Source organism: Prunus mume, linkage group LG5 (assembly GCF_029339155.1).
Source record: "Prunus mume cultivar Tortuosa linkage group LG5, ASM2933915v1, whole genome shotgun sequence".
NCBI classification, from domain to species: domain Eukaryota; kingdom Viridiplantae; phylum Streptophyta; class Magnoliopsida; order Rosales; family Rosaceae; genus Prunus; species Prunus mume.
The window spans coordinates 13,266,775-13,286,365 of NC_142702.1; the positions used below are offsets into that span (position 1 = coordinate 13,266,775).

Consider the following 19,591-nt stretch of genomic DNA (forward strand, 5'->3'; position numbering starts at 1 on the left):
ATGCCTTTTGGCTTGAGAAATGCAGGGGCTACCTATCAAAGGGCAATGAATTCTGTTTTCCACGATATGATTGGACATTCCCTGGAAGTTTATATTGATGATGTTGTGATTAAATCACCAGAAGAGGGAAACCACACGACAGATCTAAGAAGAACATTCCTAAGAATGAGGCAACATAAACTGAAAATGAACCCAAAGAAATGCGTTTTTGGAGTTCAAGCGGGAAATTTCCTAGGATTCTTGGTCCACCAAAGAGGCATAGAGATCGACAAAAACAAAGCAAAATCCATCATAGAAGCTTTGCCACCTAGGAACAAGAAGGAATTGCAAAGTCTCTTAGGAAAAATTAATTTTTTGAGGAGATTTATATCCAATTCTGCAGGAAAGATCCAGCCTTTCTCTTCTTTGTTAAGATTAAAACAGGAACAAACCTTTAAGTGGGAAGAAACGGCCTAACGAGCTTTTGAGGAAATCAAGCATTACCTCTCAAATCCACCGATTCTGTCCCCACCAAGGAGAGGCACCACTCAAGCTTTATATATCTGCATCAGAAGTATCCATTGGAAGTTTATTGGTTCAGGATAACAAGGAAGGAAAGGAACAGGCGGTTTATTACCTAAGCAGAACTCTGACAGAAGTGGAAAGAAAATATTCTGCAATTGAAAGACTTTGCCTAGCCTTGTACTTCACTGCTGTAAAGCTCAGACATTACATGTTGCCATACACCATCTACATCATTGCCAAAACAGATCTGATCAAATACATGCTAACAAGACCAATGCTAAGAGGCAGAATTGGAAAATGGACCTTGGCCTTGACAGAATTTGCCTTCAGATATGTTCCTCAGAAAGCCGTCAAAGGACAAGCTGTGGCAGACTTCCTAGCAGATCATCCCGGAGAGGAGATTGAAAATATGGACTCTTTAGACATAGCAAATGCAGATCTATTGACCAGAGCTCACACCTGCCTCAACAATCCTATCTACTCAGTTCATCTTGCACCTTGGAAGTTATACTTTGATGGATCAAAAACTGATATAACTTCAGGGGCAGGAATTGTCTTAGACTTGGAATCGACACTGCTACTCTTTCCAATTGGATTTCCAATGCACCAACAACAGGGCAGAATATGAGGCCTTAATAATTGGCTTAGAGATACTGGTAGAACTAGGAATCAATCTGTGGAAATTCAGGAGATTCCATGCCTGGTTTTAAAACAAATTCTGGGAATACAAGTGCCTAAGCCCTTCTTTGGTGTCTACTTGGTGGCGACTAGGAATCTTCTGAATTCAAAGAAGCCACTTGGGAACATATCCCAAGGGAAGAAAATTTTATGCCAATGAATTGGCCCAGTGTGGCAACAGCGTACAAATGCCCGAAGATTGTGTACAAAGAATCATCAGTAGGAAAGAAAAGCCTACCATCTGTGGCCAGGGGGATGGAGATAGATGTCAACTCTGCCACAATCACTGAAGATGATTGGAGAAATCCTATCATGACCTATCTACGATATCCAACTTTGCCCTCTGAGAAGAGAGTCAGAATCATGGCTTTAAACTACCTTATGTGGAATGAAGATTTGGTCCGAATGAGCAAGGATGAGGTGCTTTTAAGGTGCCTCGGAAAGAAAGAATACATGAAAGTTATGGGGGAAACCCATGAAGGAATCTATGGAGCACATCAAGGTGGGAGAAAAATGTGCTGGTTAATTAGGAGATATGGCTACTTCTGGCCAACCATGATGAAAGATTGCATTAACTATTCCAAGGGGTGTGAATCTTGTCAAAGACACGGCCCAGTCCAGCAGGCTCCATCAGTTCCCATGAATCCAGTGGTAAAACCATGGCCCTTTAGAGGATGGGCAATGGATCTCATTGGTAAGATCTATCCAGCCAGCAGCCAGAAGATGCTTTATCATTGTTGCCACAAACTATTTCACTAAGTGGGTGGAAGCCAAGGCTGTTAAATCTACTACATCTCAAGAGATCATCACTTTCATAGAAGAGCAGATTATCCAAAGATTTGGCATCCCAGAATCAATCACAACTGATAGAGGATCCTCCTTCATATCCGGAGAAATGCTGGACATGGCAGAGGCATTCAAATTCAGCTGCTCCAATCCACTCCTTATTATGCCCAAGCCAATGGACAGGCGGAATCAAGCAACAAAGTGATCATCAACATTATCAGGAAAATGCTTGAGAAGAATCCGAAACAATGGCATGAGAAGCTGTCAGAAACTCTGTGGGCATATAGAACTTCAAAAAGAGAAGCGACTGGCATGACTCCCTATGCGTTAACCTACGGTCATGATGCAATTCTGCCTATGGAGATAGCTGTTCAGTCCCTCAGAATTGCTCACCAACATGACTTAGTAGGAGAAAACTACTCCCAGGCCATGCTGCTAGAACTGGAAGGATTGGATGCAGGCATTGACACTCTCAACAAACTCTGGCAGGAAAACAGGCTGTATCAAGGGCCTACAACAAGAGAGTCGAGGACAAGAGTTTTGAAGAAGGGAGATAGTCTGAAGGCGTTCGCCCCTTGGAACCCATGTGGCTGGTTATGGAAAATGGTCGCCTATATGGGAAGGCCCTTTCATAATCAATCAGATCCTCGGAATGGGGGCATACAGGTTGCAGGATAGGGATGGAGAAGTTCATACGGCCCCAATCAATGGCAAATGGTTAAAAAAGTTTTATCCAACCATGTGGAATTCGCAGTGTACAAACAGACCCTGGGATAGACACAAGATTACACTAGAAATCTTTTGGTTCCTTTCAAAATTACCTTTGTTTTAGATCTGTCTTTAAGTTTGTCCTTTTGTTTCTACTTCTGTCTTTAAGTTTGTCCCTTTGTTTCTACATCTTTGAGTTTGTCCCTTTGTTGTACTTCTACTTTTTCCGTTAACGGGAATTTACCACGCGCCAATTTAATGGCCATGTCATTTAAGTCTGAAACCGTTCCAAAACGATTCAAACTTAAGGGGGCATTGTTTGGGCCAAAAATTGACACATCCAAACAAATAAAAGATGGAAGCCCAAAAACGAGAAGAGTCCCCAAGGCTCATCAGAGCAAACAAGGCTAATTTGGGCCTCACAGGCCCAACATAATAGGAAGAGGGAGTCCAGAAGAAGGAACAATCCCACGTGGCAACCTCTGGGATAAAAAGTCAGCAATGGCAACTCGGGATAAAAAGTCAGCAATGGCGGAAGTCAATGGCAATCGCCATAAAAGAAGTGATTGAAGGGTTCATGACATCAAGTTGATTCTGAAGAACTGAAGATCAAATCCCTCTTATATATGTATATTCAGAGATTTTTCTTCTATCTTTTCAGAGAAGGTAATTCTCCCAAGAAGATAAGCAAGTTACAATCTCAGAGAGGATAAGCAGGAAAGCAGGGAGCTGTCCGAAAAGGAATCAAACTAACCATCACGGGTAAAATATCACAAGGCTGAAAACAGGAAGTGATCGCCTATCCGAGAGCCTATCTGCCAAAATCTGAAGAAGAAGAGGAAAATGGGGAAAATATCTTTGCCGCCCAATAAAAAACACAATCACCCTACTCCAGAGAAGAAACAGTTTTACTATAAATACAAGAAGGAGTGAACAGGGTAAAGGACACACTCAAAAAACCAAAAAATCAATCAAAAACAAAAACTTAAAATGATCACTTGATCTCAAAAAACCTTCAAAACACTTAAGCAACCAAAGCTCATTGAGCCAAGACACCAACACAAACAACTCAAAATCAACCAGAAGCTCACTTGATTCCAAGTGAAAACCAGCTTTAGATTAGAATTCCCAAGGTTCAGACTTAGAAAATAAGTCATTCAAAACGAGGTTTCTCTCGTTACAAATTTGGTTTAGCAAAAGACCAAGACAGGTAGAGCTTGAGCTTTTCCCAAAACGTGAAAACCTCAACAAATTTCACAGTGCAGTCTCTAGCCCACAAGTCCTCGAGAACGACCATACGCCTTACAGATGAAGAAGCCGCTACGCCCACTCGAAGCTTCACAAAAGCTTAAAGTACATTGAAGCTCTGCCAGAATCAACCTTTGGTATCGATTTATAGTTGAAGCTTAGCAATCGAGTTGTCAACGGTCCAGCCCAAGCGTCTCGGTCCGGCCAGCAGAGCCTCCCATCCAGCAGAAATGGAGTTCCAATCGTATCTTCATCTCTCTAGCATGAGTATTTATTGTTATAGTTTTGTAAAAGCGTTACGCCTAAAAAGCGATTTAAATTCCATCATTCGCCTAAAAGCAGTTTAAATTCCATCAACCATTCTGGCCAGAACAACCTCTTTATACTGAGATAAATTGTTAAAGTCCTCACCAGTCTGAGGCAAGAAAAGAACTTACTTGGGAGATATTCCTCACCCAAATTCACAATCGTTTGTTTGCAGAAATCAGTAACTTAGGGCGCAAGTTATCTATTCCAAACTAAGTCTGCTAGAATTTTTATTACTAGCAGTGGCATGCTCGCACACCAAAGAAAGCTGACTTGTTGACCAGTCTATGGTTCTCAAGGCAGTTGGGGAACTTTGCCCTTCCATCACAGGAGTAAACGCAAAACGGGCAAACAGAGTCCCCAAAGCCAAGAAAAATATTAGCCTACCCTTGACCAATCGATATTTTAGAATTAAATGTTATTTGAGATACCATATTGTATTAATTGAAACTTTACTTTCTAATTATTTCCGAGATTATTTTACCTACATGTGGATTTATTATATTATGTTCCTATACATAAATTTGCTTGTGTTTTTAGTAAGTTTTCAAGGGTTTGAGAAAACAGAGGGGTTAATATGTTCTGTATAACTATTTTCAAGAAAAACTTTCTTTTTGTCCACTCACGCCTTTACTGTTTTGCGCCCCCAAGAAGTAGATAGCTCATAGTTTGGACGACCACATAAGCTACTACAGCGTCGGTGAAGTCCTTGTAGTTCTACCTAGTAGGAAACTTTATTTTCCGTTTTCGTTGTTTATTTGGAAACTAACGTTGTAAATTTAACTCCAGTAGTTGTTCTGATATTTCTTAAAAAGTACGGGTGAGATGTGTAAAGTTAGTAGTGGGTCCGACATCGTTCGGGTGCTGGTCGAGTAACAGGATTCTACATGAGTTCAAAAGGGGAATTCGGGTCAAGTCCTATCAATAATTGGATTGGATAGTGCAATAGATCAAATGTAGGTTCAAAGACGAAATGAAGGTATTGATTTTAGGGATTTTCATTTTTAGATTAAAAAGGACACGTTATAAGGTGTTGATATACTAATATTTTGGGGATAAGTTTCCTTGATTAGTAATTCATCTTCTATCTTCAAGTTGGAACAAATTTCGCTATTTATTTATTCAACATGCCCTTTTAAATAGGTATTTGAAATTGGATTCGACTGAAAAACTCACAGGCATGTTGAACTAAAAAACTCACAGGCCTGTTGAACGAGGAAATAAACGTAAAGGTGAATGATTTTTCATTTTAGTGGAAATTAGAAAGGATAGTTTATAAGGTCTTGATATCCTCTTATATTGTGCTGATTAATGAGATAAATTTCTTTCATAAATAATCGATTTTCTACTTCCAACTTGGACAAAATTTCTTCTTTTCTTCCACCAAAATGCTTTAAATCCTAAGATGTGATAATATAAAACATAAATGTAATTTTTTGTGGCTAAAAAAGAAGTAGAATGTGGGACATAAAATAATTTTATTGATAGCCATTTATTTGATTACTCTAATAGCATCTCCAAGGGAGATGTCAAATGCCAAACATCAAATTTAAATTTGATGGCTGATGTGGCAATTTGACATCTTATACACTTCACCCGATATGTCAAATTAAATTATTATTTTATTACATTTTAGTGTTCATTTATTTTTAATTAAAAAGAAAAGAAAAGAAAAAATAATAAAATATTCATTTGACATCTTGATTTTGGGATGTCAAAAATAACATATCAACCTCCAGCCTTCATTCAACATCAGCTTTGACACATCGGTTGGAGTGATGTGGGATGTTATTTCTAGCTGTTAAATGTCTACATGACACTTTTGACATATCAGTTGGAGATGCTCTAAGGCTCCATTTAGTTTATGAGAAAGAATGCTTGGGGATAGGAAATCAATTGTTTTCTCATATTTGGTAAGTCTAGTTACGGGAAATGGTTGTTTGGCACATGGGAAAATGTAACCCTCCTCCCCTCTTAGGTTTCATTTTCCCTTATAATGGGAAAGTTTGGGAAAACGGGCCAGCATTAAATACATGCTTTTCATGACTATTTGTCCCCATTAACAATTTAGAATTACAATATAGCATTAAATGTATTATTTTATTATTTGATTTCATATGGTATAATTGGAAAATTAAACAAACTTTGTTTTACACAAGGTCTAAAATATTGATAGTTTCAGAAATATCGGTAGTCCAAAAACACGTAATTTTCAATGAAAATATCGGGATATTATCGATATCGATAAAAATTGAATAAAAACCACTAAAATTGTAAGAAAAACTTGGAAATTTTTCTTGAAACTTTGGAGGATGTTTATTTTAGTCAATTATCTATTACTTTATCACAAAAAATTAGAAGGAAATGTATTGCATGATGGGTTTAAATTATTTAAGTTGCTTATATATTGAGGTAACAAACCTAGAGTTTCTATAAGTGACTTAGTACCACTTAGAGTTTCTATAAGGTTCAAATTTGAGTTATTTACGCTAACACCTCATGAGGTTTTCGGCTTTTTCACAAAACTCCTTGAGGTTTTAGAAATTACAAGAACACCCCTTGAGGTTTTAAATTGTTTTCACAAAACTCTTTTTCATTGATTTTTCATCCAAAGATTGATGATTTTATACAAAACAAAAATTCTCTAAATGACAAAGTTGGCCTTTGAGATTAGATTACATATACTTCATTGAGGTTAATTTTGTCATTTGCATAAGTTTTTTTTCAATGAAATCATCAATTTTTAGACAAACAATCAACGAAAAGGGGTTTTGTGAAAACAAACTGAAACCTCGGGGTGTTCGTGTAATTTTTGAGACCTGAAGGGGTTTTGCGAAAACACAAGAAACCTCAGAGCGTGTTAGTGTAAATAACTCTTCAAATTTTTCATTGTCTTCAATATTATCGATATTATCGATATTATTGATATTATAGTGATATTTTGGCAAAATATTGTTGAAGTGTGAGAGAAATTGTCGACATTAATATTTTTTTGATATTATCATCGATATTATCGATACTTCGTCGATATTATCAATATTTTAGACAATGACTTTACATTCCTACACAAACCAAACATGGGAAAGAAAATAAAGTGGTATTTCCCTGTTATTTTCCCAACATTACCAAACATGGGAAATGAATCTTCCATTTTCCATCTTTTGGGAAATGATATGGGAAATTATTTCCCATCAAATTCTTTTTGTGAACCAAATATAGGCCTTGTTTGATTCACAAAAAGTAATTGATAGGGAATCAATCCCCATGTATTTTCCCACTTAATGAAAAATGGAAGATTCATTTACCATGTTTAGTAATGTTAGAAAAATAACTAGGATATCTTTTTTCCTTTCCTATGTTTGGCTTGTGTACAAATTAAAAACAAACTTTGTTTAATTTTATAATTATATCCCTAAATTAGAAATATGCAAAAATAGGATAACTAATGCTTTCCTGGGTATTTTTAAATTGTTAATAGGGGCAAGTTAAGCATTAAAAAGTGTAGTTAATGATTGTATCGGTTCTATTGGGAAGGGAAAATGAAACCCCAAAATGGATGGTAGGAGGAGGTTCATTTTCCCCATATTATTTTCTCAAGCATGAACTTACCAATTCCTTTTTCCTGTGAAGCAAATTCACCCTAAGGCATGTTCTGGTTTGCAATTGAAGAGAAATCAATTCTCATGTATTTTCTTAAGAGATGAGAAATGGAAAATTCATGTACATGTTCTTTTGGTTTTTTATTCGATATTCATTTACCATGTTGGTAATGTCAGAAAAGTAACTAAGAAATATCATTTTCCATATTTGGTTTGTACACGATTTGTAAACAAACTTTATTTAGTTGTTCAATTATAGCCCTAAATAAGGTTTACAATAATTACTATATATTAGTATTTAAAATAGAAGAGTTATTTTTAAATTTTATTTTGAAATTTCAAAGTTATTTTTCTCTAATAAAGAGTTATCTCATAAACGTAAAACTGCCCACTTGTCAATTACTTCATACATATTGGTAATCGTCTCTCATTTAATAAATAATCATAAAAATGAAACCAACCCATAAAAAAGAAAATTCTGGAATATCTCATTGGCATATGCTTCCAACAGTATAAATCACAAACTTCAAAAAACAAAACATACATATATTTTGCCCCTATATCATAATAAAATAAAATAAAATAAAGATTAAAAATCACATTTTCCTCGTGAAACGCGAGTGTCACCCTCTTGGCTTTCCCTAAAATGCTTCGCCCTCACACTCACAAAAACCTCAGAAAATCTCATCATCATCACCTTTAGCCATGGCTGCAGCCACCAACAATAGCCTTTCTGGTGATAGCTGTACGCCACTTTCTCCAACCTTCCAGCGACGAATTGGTGCGTAGGTTAAGCCCGTCAACCTGACAGCTGACCAATAGCACACACACATCCCTTCTTCCTCCCTCAACGACTCAATCCGGTGATGCTCGGATTTCTTTGTGCGCGCCGCAAGACTTGGATCGTCAGCTCCCTCTCGTCCTTCGCTCACGGCTCGGCGGCGGCTCACCAGAGCCGGCTCCTCCAAGCCCATACCCTTCCCCTTATTCATCAGCAAATCGCTAGCTTCTCCTGCGGTTTTGAGACTCGGCGCCACCACCACTCGAGCGCGTGCCAGCTCGGCTCGGCTTGCGGCACCGGCGCGGCATCGATATGGCACGCCTTGCTCCCTTCCTCCTGCAACCGGAGATCTCGAGATCTCCGCCGGCCGGCGATCCACTACGAGCTTAAGGGAGAGGGGTCGTGGAACGCCGCTTGGGACGCACGCCCAGCTCGCTGGCTCCACCGTCCCGACTCGGCTTGGCTCCTCTTCGGCGTCTGCAACTGCCTAGCCCCGATCGACTGGGCTGACGACTCTACTCCCGACGGAAACGACGGCGTTTCGAACGAGAATGCTGAGAGTTTTGATTCGAAATGCTCAGCTGCTCCCGATCAGAATAACATTGATAGCTCCGCTGATTACAGAGTTACAGGTCTTTTTTTTTCTTTTTTTTTTTGTGATTAATGCTAATTAGGATCAATTTCATCAATTTATTGACTTTGTTTCAGTGAATTATTGAGTTTGTTCTGTCAAGTATTTTATTTATAAATAATTAAGAAGAGAGCTCACATCTTTTTCATTTTAGGTGGTTGGATTCACCACTAAGATTAATCTATTGAGAAATGCTATGTCATATGTGCACTTTTTGGTTGTGAATTTTTAATTGGTTTTATTGAAAGCCACTATTCTTAACTTTTCTTTTTTGGAACTTTTTGGTGCTTTTGCTAATGCTTTGTTTGGTGACTCTGTGTGTTTGTTTGTGGGTGCATGCATACATGAGTTACTTTCGTTGTCTTTGTTTGTTTTGACTTCAATTTTCCGTCAAAACATCCTGAACTATACGTTGATTCTGTTTGAGATAATAACAGGGGTGCCAGCCGATGGTCGATGCCTATTCAGAGCGATAGCACACGTGGCTTGCTTGAGAAATGGGGAGGAAGCCCCTGATGAGAATCGTCAGAGAGATCTCGCTGATGAATTAAGAGCTCAAGTAACTATCATTCATTTTTAGGCATAATGTTTTTTTGTTTCCTTTTTCGGAGGCATTGAATGTTTTACCAAATTGTTTATGTGTGTGCTGTATTTTCTTATCGTGTGGTTTAGGTTGTAGACGAGCTCTTAAAGAGGCGTGAGGAAACAGAATGGTAAGCTTTTGTGATTTTGGACTGAAATTTTTCAATTTGCTTTTGTTACCATGTTGCAGAAATGATTTGGTTTTTAATCTTTTATGAAATGCATGTTTAGGTTCATCGAAGGTGATTTTGATGCGTATGTGAAGAGACTTCAACAGCCTTATGTTTGGGGTGGAGAACCTGAGTTGCTGATGGCTTCTCATGTTTTAAAGTGAGAACAAGCAGTTTTGTGTTGTTTGTTATAACTTCAACCATGATTGTTGATGTTTTCTCATTCTGGTAGAATTGTGTTAACTCCATAGGCCCGGTTGCCATTGCTACCTATTCTGGATTCTCATACCATCATGTTGCCATAGATGGAGTTTGTGATGCATTTCTACTCACGTACATGTGACGAGGGTGTGTGGTTTAGTCTCGCGGCATAGGGTTTTAACTTATCTATGGTTGACTTTAGTTTAGCATTTCGAGCTACATATTGGGTTATTATTGGGTTTTGTGTTAGGATTTCTATATTCGGATTTGTGTGGCTTCAATAGATAGGTTGCGTTGTCATTGTGTTCGACAATTTTATGCATTTCAAAATATCAGAGTTTAAGGTTGAAGTTTAGTTTCTCAGCCTGGGGTTTTTATATTCTTTCATTTCATCTTTTCCTTTGTCTCTTCCCAGGTTCTACATTTAGTCTTTTTCATGCAAATGGCCTGCATTTTCCCCCTTTAGTTTAGTTTAGTTTAGTTTAGCTGCCATGGCTGCATATTTTGTGTTGTCATTATTTTGTTTTTTTCCTTGATTAATTTTCAAAGGGGACACTACCTATCATGGTTCTACAATTTTAGTTTCCATTTCACGTTTCTTTCGGTTTTTTTCTGGAAGAGGGTGTGTTATGATCTATATAGCAATCTGCTTAATCTTTGAGTCTGACACAATGTTTTACTCCTCAGGACACCAATATCTGTCTTCATGATAGATAGAAGCTCGGCTGGTTTGGTTAATATAGCAAATTATGGTGAAGATTATCGGAAAGAAGAGGAGAAACCAATCAATGTTCTCTTTCATGGATATGGACACTATGACATCTTGGATTCTTTCTCAGAACAGAGTCTGAAGAAACTAAACATGTAGAAGTTGGATATGGTTATATAAACATAAATTCCTTGGGATCAAATAAATCACATTGTTGTAGAAGAGCTTACAACTTTGTGAGGGAAGAGTTTCCCCGACAAGGAACATGTTTCAAGTTCATTAGTTTGCTGCAATGACCTTGATTCAAGTAATAGGTTAAGACTAAGTAGCTAGGCTGAAGGCAGGGAAGGCTAGCCAGTCCAGCAACTGTTGGCCGCAGACGAGGAGTCAATTAGCGATTCCAGCTTCGTAGAGATAATGATTTGAATAAATATTTCCTTCCAAGGCCAGCTATTGGAGTTCCGTTGCATTCATTAATTTGGCTGGTTCAATTTTGTAGGTTCATTATTTTTGTTTGAAAATTCAAAGGCAGATTTACTTGATACTTTTAGTTTTCTGGTGTTCTGGTTGGCTCACACATTTTATAATTGATAACAATGTTTCTTTTTCTCATATTGGTCAGGAAAATTCTGTTTCCTCCTTTTAAACTTGACAGTAGCTTATATTTTGTAGTCGAATTGCATGGCCAGGTGGAAATGCTTGTTTCTTCCATTGGCTGGAAATGGAGTTCATATTCTTCCAACTTCATTAGAATATATGCTAAACTCCTAAATTACTGTAAGTTGGGAGATTTTACTTTAACTGCTTTGCTACGGCGCATGGGTGGTAACCCGGCTACATTCGGTTCTTTAGCTGCACCAGTAGTTTTTCCTGCTAACCGCTCTCTATGAGTTTCTCTAAATTCTGCCTCTCCTCTGGTGTTCTGTTCCCTTTGGCAACTCTGGGAGTGCTCTGGCTATTTATACCTCCGTCCCCTCAGTATAATGAAACACTTTTATCTTGGTTGGTTGTTTCAGCTTTGAGATTGGAATTTTCTAATTTGCTACTTCTTGCAGGTCTGTTTTCGATTGTTAGTGGGTAATGTTCAAGTCAAGAGAAAAGAGTTCGGGAAAAGTTTAGGGTCAGCTATATGCCAATTCTTAGTTGGCGTCTGCAAACTGCAACTTACTTATTCTACAATCATTCTATAAGTGGTTCTAGAATCTTTTAGAAGTCATTTTGGAAATGTATTTAAACAGAAATAAAGCGTTGTATTCACAATTTTAAAGATATACAGAAAATTCACGCACTCTATTGTTGAATCGTATATGTTGGGAAGTTACCCTTTTGTTTTTATAAGGCGATATCTTAATATTACTCATTATTTTCGGAGATGAGGATTCAAACTTGAGTAGAAGGAGACGTGAATACTATCCTGACCAACTTAGCATTTTTGTTTTTAAGCAAACTAAATCAAAACATAATACTACCATTGTTTATGTTCATTTTTCTAATGAGAATAAGACTTCATGTCAAATATGTACGACGATTCCCTTCCCGTCGCTTTTTATGATAGACACTTGGACAGCAAAGTGTTTTACAAAATTGGAAAACCTAATACATCTTTACTTTTCTAACGTTGTCAATGTCATGCTTCCTGCCTTCTACGAAGATTCTGATTCTTGTAGAGAAAACAAGGTTTGACAATATTTCTCGACTTCATGTAACATCAAATTGGGACCAAGCCGATGTGATTCCTTTCTTGTTCAACCCCACCACACGTAACACGAGGGGTGGGTTGGAAGGAAGTGTGAGTGAGTTTTCTTACGTTACGTATCACATTGTCATCCCCATGGAATATTACAAGTTTTTACTTTAATGCGACACTCTTTTTTTTTGCACAAATTATTTGGAATATGAAAACGCCTAAGTACTTTATAAATTCCTCGAGATATTAAAGACGAGAGTTTGTTCACCTTAGTTAAGCTACAATCCATTGTCAAGCCTACTCGTTTATATTAATGCTTGTAACCCTAATTTAATATATGTATTTGACTTTCTATGTAAAATATGTTCATTTATCGTATAAAAACAAATTATGCAAATACGATCCAACTTTTTTTTTTTCTTCATGATTGTATTGATCGGGTGTTTCTGATCTTCAATGTGAAAACGAGTAAAAGAGGATGAAAACAACGAGGGTGAGTTAGTAAAAGTAATTATACTATTGGATCTAATAAAATAAAATAAAAAAGATTTGGGACCAAGTTGTTTTGATAGGAAAATTGAAAAAGAAACGGTTAACGAATAGACACACTTCAAAACTACAGTTTTTTTTGTGAGTTAATCTCTCGAGTTTTAAAATGCGAAACCAATGGTATAGAGGAATTGGTTGACGCGCAGTCTAGGATTGGGTTTATTTATAAATTTGTAAATTGGGGAGTTTCACTAAAACACCCAAAATAGGGGTTGAAATTATAAAAAAACCCAAGCACTATTTAAACATATAAACACACCCAAAACCCATCATTATACATACTCAAAACTCATTTATAAACACACCCAAAAAGTTGACTTTGGGGTTGATTTTGGGTGTGTTTCTATGTTTAAATAGTACTTGGGCTTTTTTATAAATACATGTCTAGGATTGGGTTTATTTATAAATTTGTAAATTGTTAACTATTGTTCCTTTGAATTGTTCAATATCATAAAGTAACTACACATATCGATTTTATTTTATTTTTTTTGTCAATGAATGAACATAAATTATGTTAAATTGTTACACTCTCAAACCATATATCTCATACATAATTTATGATCCATTTTATTTTCTGGATAAGTGAGAGAAGCTGTAGGGGAAACTGTAATTGCAACACATTGGTTCCAAACTTGCACACTATTTGCCAAAGCTCTAGATTTGTCGACATTGGGTTTAGACGCAAGATCAGATTTGAAGAATAGATCATGGCATGTTTTGCCGACATATATAAGATAATGACAACAAACATTAGTTACACTAGCCCTGCCTTCGAAATATTTGCACCAACGTCTCGAGAGCACTCAATGGAGATATTTTGTTTACATTCATCCAATCCAAGGTATTCAAATATGATGCCTTTAAGGTTGGAATTGCGATAGAAGATGTGAGAGAAACTGTAATTGCAACACATATAGGCTCCAAACTTGTGCATTCTTTGCCAACGCTCTTGATTTGTTGACATTGGGTTTAGATGAAACAGAAGAGTTGAAGAATAGATCATGGCATATTTTGCCTACAGATACAAGTTCATTGAAACAAGCATTAGTTACGTTAGCCCCCCCTTCGAAAATATTTGCACCAACTTGCCGAGCACACTCAATAGAGACATGTTTGTTACATTCATTCGTCATGCTCTTTGAATTTGATGCCTCTGAAGCTGGAATTGCGAAAGAATATTGTGATAGAAGATGTGGGAGAAACTCTAATAGCAACACAACGGCTCCAAACTTGTGCACTCTTTACCAAAGTTCTAGATTTGTTGATATTGGGTTTAGACAAAAAAGAAGACTTGAACGCAGTCATTCAAAAAGAACAAAACAATGGAACTTTCTATACATTTTTCATTAGGAAGATTAATAGAATACAACAAACAGTAAAAAGTACATTTCGTTCTTATATGTTCATTTATCATATAAGAACAAAATTTTGCAAATATGATCCAACTAATTTTGTTCATGATTGTACTGAGTGGGTGTTTCTAATCTTCAACGTGAAAATGAATAAAATGAAAAGGATGAAAATAATGAGGGTGAGGACGAAAAAGACAAACATGTAAGTGATAATAGTAAAAGTAAAAGAAGAAATGGCCAACGAATAGACACACTTAAAAATTACAATTTTTTTCGTTAATATCTTGATTTTTAAAAAGGTGAAAACAATGGTAAAGAGGAATTGGTTGACGTGAAGAATTGTTAACTATAGTAGGTAATAGTAGAAATTAAATAAGTGCCAAATGCACATATCAAAATCTTTTTTTTTTTCCGTTGTACAAACGTAAATTTTGTTAAAATGTTACCGTATATCACATACATAATTTATTATCCATTTTTTTTTCTCAGTTTAAGCAATAAAAGAGGTAGGGGAAAGTGTAATCACAATTCTTTTGGCTCCAAAATTGCGCACTCTTAGTCAAAACTCTAGATTTGTCAACATTGGGCTTGGAAGAAAGGGCAGAATTGAAGAATAGATCATGACATGTTTTGTCTACATGTACAAGTTCATAGCAACAAGCATTAGTTACACTAACCCCACCATCGAAAATATTTTCACCAACTTGCCGAGCACACTCTATGGAGATATTTTTTACATTCATTCAAGGTCTTCGAATATGATGTCTCTGAAGTTGGAATTGCGATAGAAAATGTGGGAGAAACTCTAATAGCAACACATTGGCTCCAAATTTGTGCACTCTTTGCTAGAACTCTACATTTGTTGACATTGGATTTAGACAATAGAGAGGAGTTGAAGAATAGATCATGACATATTTTGCCTACATATTTGTGTTCACGACAACAATAATTACTTACACTAGTGCCGCCTTCGAAAATACTTGCACAAACTTACACTAGCCATTGTTTGCTTCATCGTAAGCATAAATAAAAATAAATTCGTAAGATGAATTTTGATGCTTTATTACCCTAGTTATTTTTTTGAAAAATGATGGACAAACAATATCTTGTAAATTGATCAACACTCTTTCATAATTGTTCATTTTATTTTTATAAAGCAAGACATGTGCCCCAACTACATTTTTTCTTAAATAAAAAATATAAAATTTATGGCACCAAAATGTAATAGTTTTCTATATTTCTAACAAGTCCATTTTAACAAAATAATTGAATAATAATTTGCTACATTTGTGTCATATAATAAGTCCCAAGATTGTGTAAATTATGACTTACATCTTACAACGAATCGAATCAATGTAGTGATTAAAAATTAATAGAATGGAACTTTCTATACATTTACCATTACGAAAATTAATAGAATACAACAACGGTAAAAAGTATATAATAATACAACTAACAAGTTTTAATGTAACCTATGTGCTTATATGGACAAAGATATTCTTAAAATTAAACAACTTAGGGCTTGTTTGGTACGTCAGACTATATTGATTAATTTCTGTCGGATAGTATTACTCTATTTCATAGAGTACTGACTGTTTATCAATAATATTATAAGGTGTTTGGTGCTATTCCGGATAAATAGTATGACTAAAAGTTATATTGTGTTTGGTGTTGTGATTTGTTTTTCAATGGTTTTTATCTTGATTTTTTTTCATATAACCCATTATCATAATTGAGTTGGATACACATTCGCATGTATTGTTCCAATATAGCAAGAAAAAAAAGGTCAAAAAGGAAAAACTCATAACCTAATTTCCACAAAAATTTAATAAAATAGGAAATATATAAAGAAAGAGAAGATGAAGACAGAAGAAGAGAGAATAAGCATATTGGGGAGAGAGAGAGAGAGAGAGATGGATACCTGGAGAAGAATGAAGAGAATAACCTTGGAGAAGATAGCGGAGAAGAACCCTAGAAAGAAGAAGATGAAAATAGCGTCGTCGGATTTTTCACGTGAACATGTGTTTTCTTTTTCCCTAGCTGTATAATTAAGCGAGCGTGTATTATCTAAACTGGGGTGTGTGGGTGTATTAATTAGTCAGGTAAGGAGAGTATTAAAAGCGACCCGTTTAAAATAGTCAGGTAATTAAATAATGCAAGTTGACACTAAACACCTTATATGGACTATTTACTCCTATCTAGAGTCTAATACAGTGTATCAAACGAGCCCTTAAGACACTAGTATTGCATCTTGATGCCCTTTTATATTTCATTATATTTTGAATTTATTCTGATTTGAACAGAGATTTTATATTATATTTATGGAACTTATTATTGATTTTTAGTAGGATGGAATTGTTTTAAAATTTAAAAATAGATTATTATATCACAAGAGTACTAGTATATTGATGAATAATGCAACATGAATTTCTTCAATTAAACATGCAATTACTTGTTTACATATAGCATTTTCGTACTACACTCAAGTTAGTAACATATTGAATGTGAGGAGAGACGTGCATCAAATATTAGGGTTTAGGTTTGTCACGTTCAGCTGTCATTCCCTTTTCAGCCTAACATCACTCGTTCTAATCCACGCTCAGTCGTCATCGCCCTCCTTGACTTGACAGTGTGGAGCCACTTTTCTTCCACGTCGAGTCATTGCCGTCACTCCTTGCTTCAACTTTGAGGTGCTAACCTCGTAGTTGTCTCTCTCATATCTAGGGTATTGGTTTTGTTGTTCTCTTGCTCATCGATGCATCTGCATTTCTGGTGGTTGCCTTGATATGGTGATATCAGCGGGTCTGCTCCTGCTATTGTGCCGATAGTCTCCAAGTCAACAACGGTCATAGTGGAACTGTCTTAGTTAGGGTCAATGGTCAAGGTAGAGGTGGCTTTCCACGCCCCCTCTGCCGTACGATCTGCAATCAATATGTCACAAAGAGATCAAATTCAAACTCGTTTCGTGGGATGTACTTCTTTCTCTCCTTATGATCAAATTCAAACTCGCTGAATGATGCGTCACTACACTCATTGTGCATTCAACCTTATGAGCCACTAAACCTTAAAAAAATGAATGAAACGCTAATTGATAAATCACCAAGCTAATCTTACACATGATGATTTATCTGAAGAAGTAATGCATAGCAACTTTGTTTGACTTCATAGGAGCTAGAAAACTAAAGTTGAAAGTGGTGTGGAAGAAGAAGTACAAGCTTCCTTATTATAGTGGTTTTCTAAACAAGGAAGAAAAAAAAAAACCAATCAGCACCTAAATTGATAATCAAATAAATTGATTTACAAAGAAAACTGATTGATCTCCAATCAATATGTCACAAAGAGATCAATTTAGAAGGAATGGTATAATGACAAAGATGACTCTTAATCAGAAAAGAAAACACAAATAGTTTTAAATGCGAGATACTCTAAAGCAATTTTGAATTGAAAAAAACTTCCTTTAAATGAAAAGTCTTCCCAACCAAACTTTGATTGCTTTAAAATCAGAGTTCCAAACAAATCCTTGATTTGAAAACAATTCTAAAATTAGCACAATCAAAATGCATGATTGAATGATGACATTACCTCAAAACACGTTGATTGAAATAGTTACTTTCTGTAGGGGCTTTTTTCTTCCGGCAGCTACAAACGGGCTGGGTTGCCGTAAAGGGCAGATGGATGAAATTGCCCATTGAGCCTGAGTTCAAAGATCAAGCCCCAAGAATTATTCAAAAAGACAGAGATGCTTTAGGAAACATCTTGGTTACCTTCACCAATGAAAATAACAGCAGCTTACAGATGATTTCTTGATGCTTACAGATAAATTTTCTAGCTTGGCATGAGAGGCTTGTGGCATGGAAGCAAAATCAACATGAGTTTAGCACCAAAGAGGAAAATATGGCTTCCTAGGGAGATATGGGAGTGTTTAAGGTGAGGAAGAAGAGGTTTACAAGCTGATTTGGCTGATAATAAGGGAAAGAGAGAAAAAGATGGCTTGAGTGCTTTTTCCGGCAGCTTGACAGACTCTGTCAAGTGTCAAAACAGCTTGCCAAGAGAGAAAACTAAGGGAAAAGGATGGGTTGAGCATGAAATTGCTGGGTTTTGGGAGTAAGAGAGGAAGCTTGCTCTCTGAAATGTGGTTCCCTCTTGTTGGGTAGAAGATGCCCTATTTATAGCCGCTGGAAGCTAACATTTTCAAAGAAACTTTAATGGTTTCTATCTAATTTGGCCAAGTTTTTTCCTTCCTTTCTCCTCCCCTTCTTTGACTTATCTTATTCTAGCAAAATCTTCTCTATCCAATCTCACAAAATCAGGGATTTTTGGGAGCTCAATGCTCTTTCCCACAGCTGCCTCTATTTCCAGCCATCTCCTTCTTTTCTTTTCTTCCTTCTTCCATGGCCAAGTCTGATTAGGGAAGGAATTGGGGTATATATGCTGGTTCGAAGGGTGCTTCTCTTCTTGGCTTCTTGCACACTAATATCCCTTGGTTATTTGGATGTTTTGTGCTTGGAACTTGTTCCTTTCCAACAACTCTGTATATGTGGACATCTCTTTCGTGGCTTCTGTTTTTTCTAGCAAGAAGCTGAGGCTTTGGCTTCTTCTCTTTTCTAATTGTATGAGGCTTTGGCTTCTTCTCTTTTCTAATTATATGGGCCTTTTGGTTTGTCAAAATAAATGGGCTAACCTCAACAAGTGTTGGCCTATGTTTGTTGGGCTAATTTGGTTAAGCTAATAGGTTATTTTCTCCTTTGTGCACACCCACATGTTTGGGCCTAAGAAATGGGCTTGAGTCTGAGGCTCCCAAGCAACCTGAGACTTCCATTTCTCGGCCCATCAATGGGCCTCATGTCAATTTGTTACCATCCATACCACAACCCACTCAAGCAAGCCCCGGGTATTCGAGTGGCTTGGAGCCCACTTAAGCTTATGGCGTGATTAGGTGCGGAATAATAATTCCTTGTTTGGAGTGGCGTGTCACTTGACGTGCTTCAATTTTATCATCTTTGAAGAGGGACACGACGCTTAGTTTAGCATGGGCTTGTATTTTATAATAATATCTCAGTCCTTGGCATGACAAATTATTTATTTAGCATGGCATTTGGA

At 36.6% G+C, this 19,591-nt stretch overlaps 1 protein-coding gene across 1 annotated transcript; it reads left to right on the forward strand.

The window, feature by feature from the left end:
* Positions 1-8,447: 8,447 nt before the first annotated feature.
* Positions 8,448-11,515, forward strand: LOC103331246 (uncharacterized). Its single transcript, XM_008233865.2, has 5 exons — positions 8,448-9,242; positions 9,679-9,800; positions 9,914-9,954; positions 10,055-10,153; positions 10,882-11,515. Exons 1-5 carry the CDS (start codon positions 8,696-8,698, stop codon positions 11,060-11,062), a joined length of 990 nt encoding a protein of 329 aa, XP_008232087.2. The 5' UTR covers positions 8,448-8,695; the 3' UTR covers positions 11,063-11,515.
* The last annotated feature ends 8,076 nt before the right edge of the window (positions 11,516-19,591 follow it).